The sequence below is a fragment of the Antrostomus carolinensis genome, unplaced genomic scaffold, assembly GCF_000700745.2.
Source record: "Antrostomus carolinensis isolate BGI_N321 unplaced genomic scaffold, ASM70074v2 scaffold3018, whole genome shotgun sequence".
Taxonomy (NCBI): Eukaryota; Metazoa; Chordata; class Aves; order Caprimulgiformes; family Caprimulgidae; genus Antrostomus; species Antrostomus carolinensis.
Genome location: NW_010333506.1, coordinates 85,684 through 94,087, shown reverse-complemented (window position 1 = coordinate 94,087; position 8,404 = coordinate 85,684). Strand labels below are relative to the sequence as shown.

General features: G+C 37.3%; 1 protein-coding gene across 1 annotated transcript in view; it reads right to left on the bottom strand.

The window, feature by feature from the left end:
* The window catches only part of PPFIBP2 (PPFIB scaffold protein 2), an 83,911-nt gene that overhangs the window by 8,491 nt on the left and 67,016 nt on the right, over nucleotides 1-8,404 (bottom strand). The window contains exons 12-18 of the mRNA XM_029086456.1: nucleotides 6,043-6,140; nucleotides 5,800-5,864; nucleotides 5,469-5,537; nucleotides 4,960-5,020; nucleotides 3,026-3,067; nucleotides 1,761-1,905; nucleotides 268-300 (exon numbers count right to left, since the gene is read on the bottom strand). Of these exons, the coding sequence (XP_028942289.1) occupies nucleotides 268-300; nucleotides 1,761-1,905; nucleotides 3,026-3,067; nucleotides 4,960-5,020; nucleotides 5,469-5,537; nucleotides 5,800-5,864; nucleotides 6,043-6,140 (513 nt within the window). The remainder of the gene's footprint in view (nucleotides 1-267; nucleotides 301-1,760; nucleotides 1,906-3,025; nucleotides 3,068-4,959; nucleotides 5,021-5,468; nucleotides 5,538-5,799; nucleotides 5,865-6,042; nucleotides 6,141-8,404) is intronic.

Below are 8,404 nucleotides of genomic sequence, written 5' to 3'. Positions count from 1 at the left end.
AAAACTCCTCCACCAAAAATCAGTGGGAATTTTTCTGTTGACTTCAGTGAAAAAAGAATTAAACAAGGAATAAGTATCTGGGAAAAAAATCTAATCCAAATGCCATACAGCAAAAGCTGTTACCTCACTTCGGTCCTGCACTTAAGGAATTCAATCTGGATTGCTCACTTAGTATTTCATAGAGAAGAGAAAAAGAGGGGAAAAAAGAAAGGAAAAAAATAAGCAGCAAAATTCCCGTTGAAGTCTCATCGTGTTTGGGTACAGTACCTAGCACTGGTGCACTGACACTCCTGACGCGATCTTCAGTCATCCCAAGAAGCAGAAAGCCAGATGAAGAAGCAAAGAAGATATAAAACACCAGCAAAATAAAGTTACAGAAGAGCAAAGAAGTAAGCTAAGCATTGAAAGCAGAAACACAAAGAAAAGAAGCAGTTATGCTTGACATGAAAGTCAATATATTGGTGTGCACAAGCCCCAGGAATCCTCATCTTAAATAGGTAGGGATGATCATTCATCTGTTGTAGGTTTTTTCCAACTATTCTTAGAGACTTTTAACACATTAAGCACCGACTACAGAGCTTCATCAAGCCTGCAGAACATCTGAAATGAAGCAATGTCTAAGATTACATCAAATGCTTCTGAAATACAGAATTGGAGGTGTAATGAGTTTACTGCACATGCATGAAACAAACCAATCTGCATAAATTATGTTAATTCTGTGTATTTAAGGAGTCATTGCTTGTTTCTAGAAAACCATATAACAGCATAGCTCATGCACTGCCTACAATGTTGCAATCACAGAAAAACTCTAAAAAAAACCCCTCAGCAACTCACAACCTCTTGAAATCTTGAAACTACAGCACCCTACCAGGTTTTAGGACCATGAGGCCTTAAAACAAACAAATTAAAACACTACCACAAAAAATCCCCAACTAAACAAAAAAAACCCCAAACCACCACAACTTTTAAAGCGTAGACATACTTCAGAATCACAAGGGACACACTGGAGTCTGAGCTCCTCAAGCTCTTCAGTCCTTAGCAAATACCTGGCTCTGTGCCTCACTGTTAATGCTTTTTGTCAATAAATCTATGCTTAAGATGTCACTGAAAATAAATTAATGTAGGCTTCCACACGTGGCTATGGTTGTGGAATAACAATATATAGAACAGTACAGTTTTTCTAGCACTGACATGCTAGTTACATCGTAGTTTCACACACTAAAATGCAGTGGGATGGGGGGATAGTTTCAAGGGATGGGTTGGTTTGTTGTAATACACCCATCTAGTGTACATTTTTTTAAAGTATTGATTATATTCTTGGCTGTGCAATTTTGTGAGCAAGCTCAGGGGAACAGTGGAAGCATTGCCTGGAAAAAATACTGCTTATTCATATTGTCAACACATCTGCATCTTTAAAAGTTCCACATTTTAATTATAGATTTGTTGACTTTCAGAATGCTCTCCCCACAGTCTTCAAAACAGCGTCTCTCTATTACTTATGCTGTTAATGATGTCAGCAGATTATATCATCAAGTGCAACAGAAAAGAATGCTCTACCTTAAAGCCATTAACTCCAGTGAGCTGATGTGGAGCATTTTTGGTACATTGTTAAAAAAAGAACTTTCCCTTCCTGAATGATGTGAATGTCATGGCCCATTGTACTGGCCTAGCAGGTGATATACCCCGTTATGTCCCAACCCCTCGAGCAGTTTGCTTTTTTCCCTTGTACATAACCCTCTGAGGGAGGCACGGATACGTACTCAGGCCCAGGATGCTGCTGTCCTCAGTGTCGTTCGTGCCACACCCGTCTGGTGAATTATATGTTCCCTGCTCTCCGTTCTGTAAGGGTCGGGGCAGCTTTCCTGGCAAGGTTTGATACTTGCTGCCTTTCACAAGTGGCTTACTCTGTTGTTTGTTGGGTTTTTTTAAGAGGGAAAAAGAAATTAAATAAATGAAAATTCAAATCACTCATAGCATTTGCAATCCAGTACACAATATTTTAAAAGTTGAGAAAAATTATATTGAAGTTTGTGGTTCAAAATGATGCCACACCCTCCACGTTCCTTCTTACAGATAATTCAATTTAAATCCAATAGTCAGCTGACAAAAGTTTTCTAGCTAAGACACAGCCTTCTCTTCTCTCATATGTCCCTTCCACTTCAGTCAGGCTGTGTTTTACATTAAAAGATCATATACGTTAAATATTACCTAGTTTTGTCATAAGGATTTTTCTAGCTGTCTCCCTTTCCTCTAGGACCCTGCCACTATGTAATAATTTGTTCATGCCAAGGTCAACTTTGATAGTACCAGAAATGCATTTAATTACTTCTTTGCTCTGTTTTTCCCCCTGCATTTCACCAAAGTGTCTGTTTCTGCCTCACAATTGTATCTCATGGGAATTTAAGCCAAAAGTATTTGTATAACTCAAACTTAGTTAAACATATTTGCCCACCACCATTAATAACAGTAAAAGAGTCAACAATGAAGTCAGGTTACAGAAATTTCACTTTTGTAAGAATTAAGATCTCATTGTATATATAGATAACACTAAAAATGGGAGGGTTTAAAAAAAATCATTATATCTAAATACATAGTTGCCAAGTACACAGCTAAATATATAACTGTCAATTCTATTCTAGAACCTAAGCACAAGGTATGCTTTTGACATCTACTGGGGGGAAAAAGCATGGACTGAGCTGTATTCTAGGGCGAGTCTGAATGGCTGGTGACTACAATTTCTGTCCATGTCAGGCTAACACAGTCTAACGTACGCGTGGCTGCAGCTATGGTACGTGTACACAGCAGCACTAGAGAGGTGGTCCTTCAGCTTCTAACCTCACATAAAAGATTAAAAAAATATATGTATATATTTCCCCCTCAAATCCTTACCCCTGTTCTCAAAGTTTTTCAGTGCTTGAAATATGCAAACATTTTAAAAAGAAAATTAATCTAAAATGCAAACACAGCCATACTATCACAGCACATCACAACAGATACATGTGAAGAGAGTTTACAGTTAATATACCTCTTGTTCTACAACAGGCTGTACTGGTTTTCCGTCTACATACTATGGAGTTGCAGGGAGGGTAATTTCAAAGTTTTATGGAAAAAAGCAACAGACAAATGTTAGTATTAACATACATACACAGAACATCAGTTGTAGTCTTATTGCTATAGTGATGCTACTTAATGCAGTGACAATACATTACAAGGTCTGTTATCCCTTCATTTCATTTCAGTAAAATTTTTAATACTAAATGCATTTGTTCAAATCACTCTACAAAATTCAGGCCCTGTTTAGGTTCTGTTGTAATTGCAATTTTTCTATTTTTAGGCTTCTGGGTGGTCCCTGTAGAAGTTTGTACTTTAAGCTGGGTACCCAATAGTTCTTTAACAGTGAAAACAAGATGAAAATGGCTGATATAAAAAGAGAACATACACACATGATACCGTATGCATCCAGATGAAACCATAAAGAAGAGCTGTGACAGAAATGAAGTGGCAAAAATATCAGCATGGCCAGGTCAGAGACACCAATGTGTTTTATTCTATTTTATTATTGTTATTGCTGGATGTAACTGGAATTTGATTTTGTGCAAAGAACAGCTCCAGTAAACAGCGCTGCTAGCACAGCTTCTCTTGGGCTTAATGCAAGAAGCAAACTCTTGTCGTGCTCAGTCAGCAAAACAAATTTTCTTGGCCTTAGTTTTAGTTGTAACTAATTCACATTTAGCTGCTCACTCATACGCACAGGGAGGTCTCATTTATTTCACTAAACAACCTTGGCCTAAATTAGGGCATACGATTTAAATGCCTTGCTGAACACAGGGCTGACTTGCTACAATTTCTCATATCCTTGGTAGTTTCTTGTTTCTCTGACTTAACAGAGCAGAGCAGATTTACAACCTAACGTGTAGGTACAGCCTTATCACATCATATCACAGAGAAAAAATAAGTTTTTTATTTAATTTAAGACAGGAAAATAATGTTAAAATTATTTAACAGACAGAAAAGAAAACAGACCTTAATAAATTCTACATGGCATGAAATGTTAGTTCTGAACTGATTTGTCACATGTATGACCACAATCAACTGAGTGCAACACAGAACTCAAACATTCTATTTGGTTACTGTTATCTTCGGAGATTTAAGAAAAATTTAAGAACTGGAACACGCATATTGCTAGCATCCATTTTAAATGGCATTACTGGCTGTGGGTAATCTAGTATTTATCCTAATTTGAGTACAGAAAGTGTCAATACCAGTCTCACAAAGCACAATTAAGTGCAGAAAAATTTCAGTGTACATAATGACAAAACAAGCCTCTGGACCATCATGGAATGAGACTTTGTAAACTGGAAAGTCTTTATTCTGGAATGGAATGAAGCCTTTGAGTTAATAATGGTGCTCCTGCTGTTTTAAGTAAGGCAGCATCACTACCATCCTCAGGAATGCCATTTATATCAGAAGTCTAAGTTAGGGAGTGACACTCATGTTTACATGCAAACACTCAAAGAGCAATCCTATGTGGAAATACTCAGTCCCAATATTTAATTGTTTTCAGGATCTGCTGCCTTAAAATTTTTAGTAATTTGGAAGTCAAAATTATTTTAAAAACACTTACCTATAAACAAAATAATACTGTAGTTCAACAAAATCCCTCTCATTAACATTATTTTTTGTATTTCTCTCAAATATTTTTCTTCTCTTTCAGCTGAAAAGCTGAATTTGAGGATGTATACGTATGGGTGTGTCAAGCAGTTTGTTAGACTGTTCTAAGCTTGGCAATGGGGTAAAAAAAGAACCTGAACTGTTTTATCATCGGGGCTTTTTTCCCCACATACAATGTTAGTGGTAGTTAGGGTTACTACATGTGAAACAGAAAGTGTATCTGTACTTGACCTTCATCTTTTAGTCATGATATTAAACACCAGAAATAGTGATTACAAATAAACGTACCTTCTCCAGGGATTCACTCTGCAAGTCTTCTAAACTACTTGACTTTTTTTTCTGTGGAACTCTTAAAATAATGACAGACAAAAACCCCACCAATTACTACAAGATAGTATGTTTGCATATGTCACAACAGTATCATACGACAGCTGTTTATATCACATAATGTCTGCATATAACAGATAATTCAGAATTAGGAGATTAAATTTCTTCTGTTATATTTTTAGCCTAAAACTCATAGTATTTGGAACTGCAACAGATGAAGTCGGAAACAACAAGACATCCTTTGATCAACAGTGAAAGGCAAAAAAGTGCAACGTGCATCTTTAAACCTTGTATCTATAGATGACTTTTTAGACGCTCTTAACAAGCAAAAGTAGACAGTAATAACTCTCTGTGGACAGTGTGCAATATTAAGGGCCCTTAAAAAGATTTTTTAAATGGAAAAAGGCAGAATTATATTAAAAAAATCTGGTTCTATGTTTTACACTTCAGTTAAAGTTACTCATTCTTACCTATTTATGATTTCCAAAGATTCTTCTTGTGGAGAGGTTAAATTAGTTGAAGATACTGGAATGCTTCCACTTTAAATCAGAATAAAATACACTGTTTTAAGTACTACAATACATATATCTTCTAATAGATAAAACTGCTATTTTTTTCCCTGTAATTCAAACTTTATACAACTAAGTATTGTAAACTCCCATGGCAAACACTGATTTCATAACTACCCCAAAATTCTTGCAAAGCCAAGATCAGGCAAGACAAGATACCAACAGTTAAACAGATTCAATAATACAGACTTAGGACAATCCACATGAAAAACTCAAGAAACAAGAGTCTTGCCTGATTTCCATAGCTTTGTGCGGCACTGGAGACACCACAGCTGGTGACAATTCTCCTGAAGAGGCCTATGGAAAATATAAGAGTTTCAAGCCTGTAACTCTAGTGCCCGATTCTGAATCTATAGTGCCCATACCAAGAGGCACAAAAATTCAGCCAGGGACAAACCCTCATCTATGAGAGAAACCAATACAAACAAATCATATATACAGTAGAACTTGCTTCTAATACATCTTTACTAAGTACCTCTGTTTTAAATAATTCTCCTTGAGGATTATTCAAAAGATTCCACTTCCTTAAAGTTGGCTCAAGTTCCTCTTCACTGCCACCAGAGATGGAAGAGCCTGCAAGCATTAAAGATTAGAAGTAGAAAGGGAGAGAAACAGGCCAGAAAAATAACATTGAAGACCATATCAGACAGTCTAAATACTTCAGTCTCTAAATTCCCTTCAGTCTTCATCTGACGCGTGTAGTTTACCAGCCTTTGCACTCCCACCGCTCATTCGGGCTCTGCCTTACAAAAAGCTGATTTATATTAGAGCAACAAATTTACCACTTCTAGTTACATGCTGTGCTCTGTTGCGAGTAGCTGAGGTGCTATGAGGCAGCTTCTGAACAACTCTAACTCATAGTTTGATGTTCTGAGACAGGTTCAAGTGGGTACCATTTTCTTACAGTGTATCTTTATAGGCAGCATGCATGTTTGACATCATCAGTATCATAATGCAGTGCCCCACGCTCAGTTCAAGGATGAACATGGTAAACACGCTCCAAGTTTTTCTGGATATCCCAGATGTAAACAAATACTGAAATACTCTAAATTCGTTATTTAGTAGGATTTTTATTCCTAAATTGTCAAAGCTGCAATACTAAATCAAGGTCTGAATATTTAGTGCTCAGCAAGTTTCCGGTGTATTTTGGATAAGAAATTTTTTCTGCAGTTCTCCTGTGCACAGGGTTGCATACAGGATGTGGAAGGGCTGCTATGCCATGATGGAGAAATTTAGACTGACCTTTAAGCACATTAATAGTTCCTAATCTATGTGACAGAGGTGCAGCAGCTCCAGGCAGTTATGAAAAAACACTAAATCTTATGGTCAAGCCTTGGCACTATTAAAAGAGAGATCACTTGAAAACTCATCAGACGTGAGCTTGGTTATCATGCTGTTCAGCTACAACAACTGATGCTGAGCCATGGCCCTTCAGGATATGAAGTGAAACTTATGCTGTGGTTAAGAAATGCTCACAATATATTGTGTTTCTGTCCAGTAATTATTTGAAACAGTTATCAGAGACAGAAGATTTCAACCCATTGATTCTACCAAAAGCTTTTAAGTAGAGATTACACTTGAAAGGGAACATTTAAAACCCAGCTCTAGAAACAAACAAACAAAAAAAAAAATCAAGGAAGATGTTTCTTAGCAACCTAAACATGAGACTGCCACAAACACACATAAGGTAACAAGCTCATTTGGGCTGTGCTAATATTGTAGCCATCACAGTATGTACCTCAGCGTGGACAATCTCACTCTAGTTCCTACACAGGTTTTGTTTTTGTTTTATTATGCTGAGCATCACTGGTTTTCTATTTACACTGCACTGAACGTCTGTACATTAACACCACCATACTCCCTGCAGCACCAGCTCGATAAGCCAGAGCATCGTGGCTTGCTCCCTGCTCATGCACACAAGCGTCCTCCAAAAACCACATCCCACGGGGGGATGGATCACTCAAATATGTGCAACAAGGGTGTGGCCAAGGAGAGTGGAACTGCAGGGGCTGCTGCTGAGGGCACCTACTCACAGGGTAACAGCGGTGTAGCTATCTCGGGAGTTACCATCAGTATGTCTCCAGAAGCTACAGTCACACCTTTGGATTTCCTTTCAGAACACTTTCAAGTGAGAGACTTTTTTTTTTTAAATGAACATTCAGAGAGATATTTACCTGACTCTTGTTCCCTATTCTTGTGTGTTAAATACAAGTTTCCATTCTGCCGTACAAGACCTGAAAATAATGTGTTTGTTAATGTGATGATGTACGTTAAACAAAACTGTCCCTTCAGAACATCACGTTTCCCAGGCTACATTTAGTACTGAAAACTAAGGTGGCAACTTAAAATGAAATTATCCTAAAACCTACTCCACTTCCTGCAGCGTAATTTATAAATGGAACAAAGTTTTTTCCCCAGATTTTGAAGTTAAATATATAATATTGTGTGCACCAAAGTAACCGTGGGTTTTCAGCTGTTCCCTCCAAACTAGAACTTGCCTGGTCAGCTGTCAGGATTTTTCTGAGTGGAAGGGAAGGGCAACAGAACTTCTTATATTCATTGCAACTCCTTTTGGCAAAAAAGAAAAATGTTCTCCTAACGGTATCAAACTGCACCTGAGATCAGCTTCCCTTTTATGAATGGCACATTAAAAACATGACATAAAAGGAAACATTCTGTCACTGGCGCTAGCTGATCAGTACTGCCATTCCTGAATTGAACTGTGGTGAACGTAGGATGTAATTAATTAATTAATTAATGCTCCTCATCTGCTAAGGTCTCCTGATATCATTTTACACATTTTACATTTTAAAAATCAGTTACTCATAACATAATGG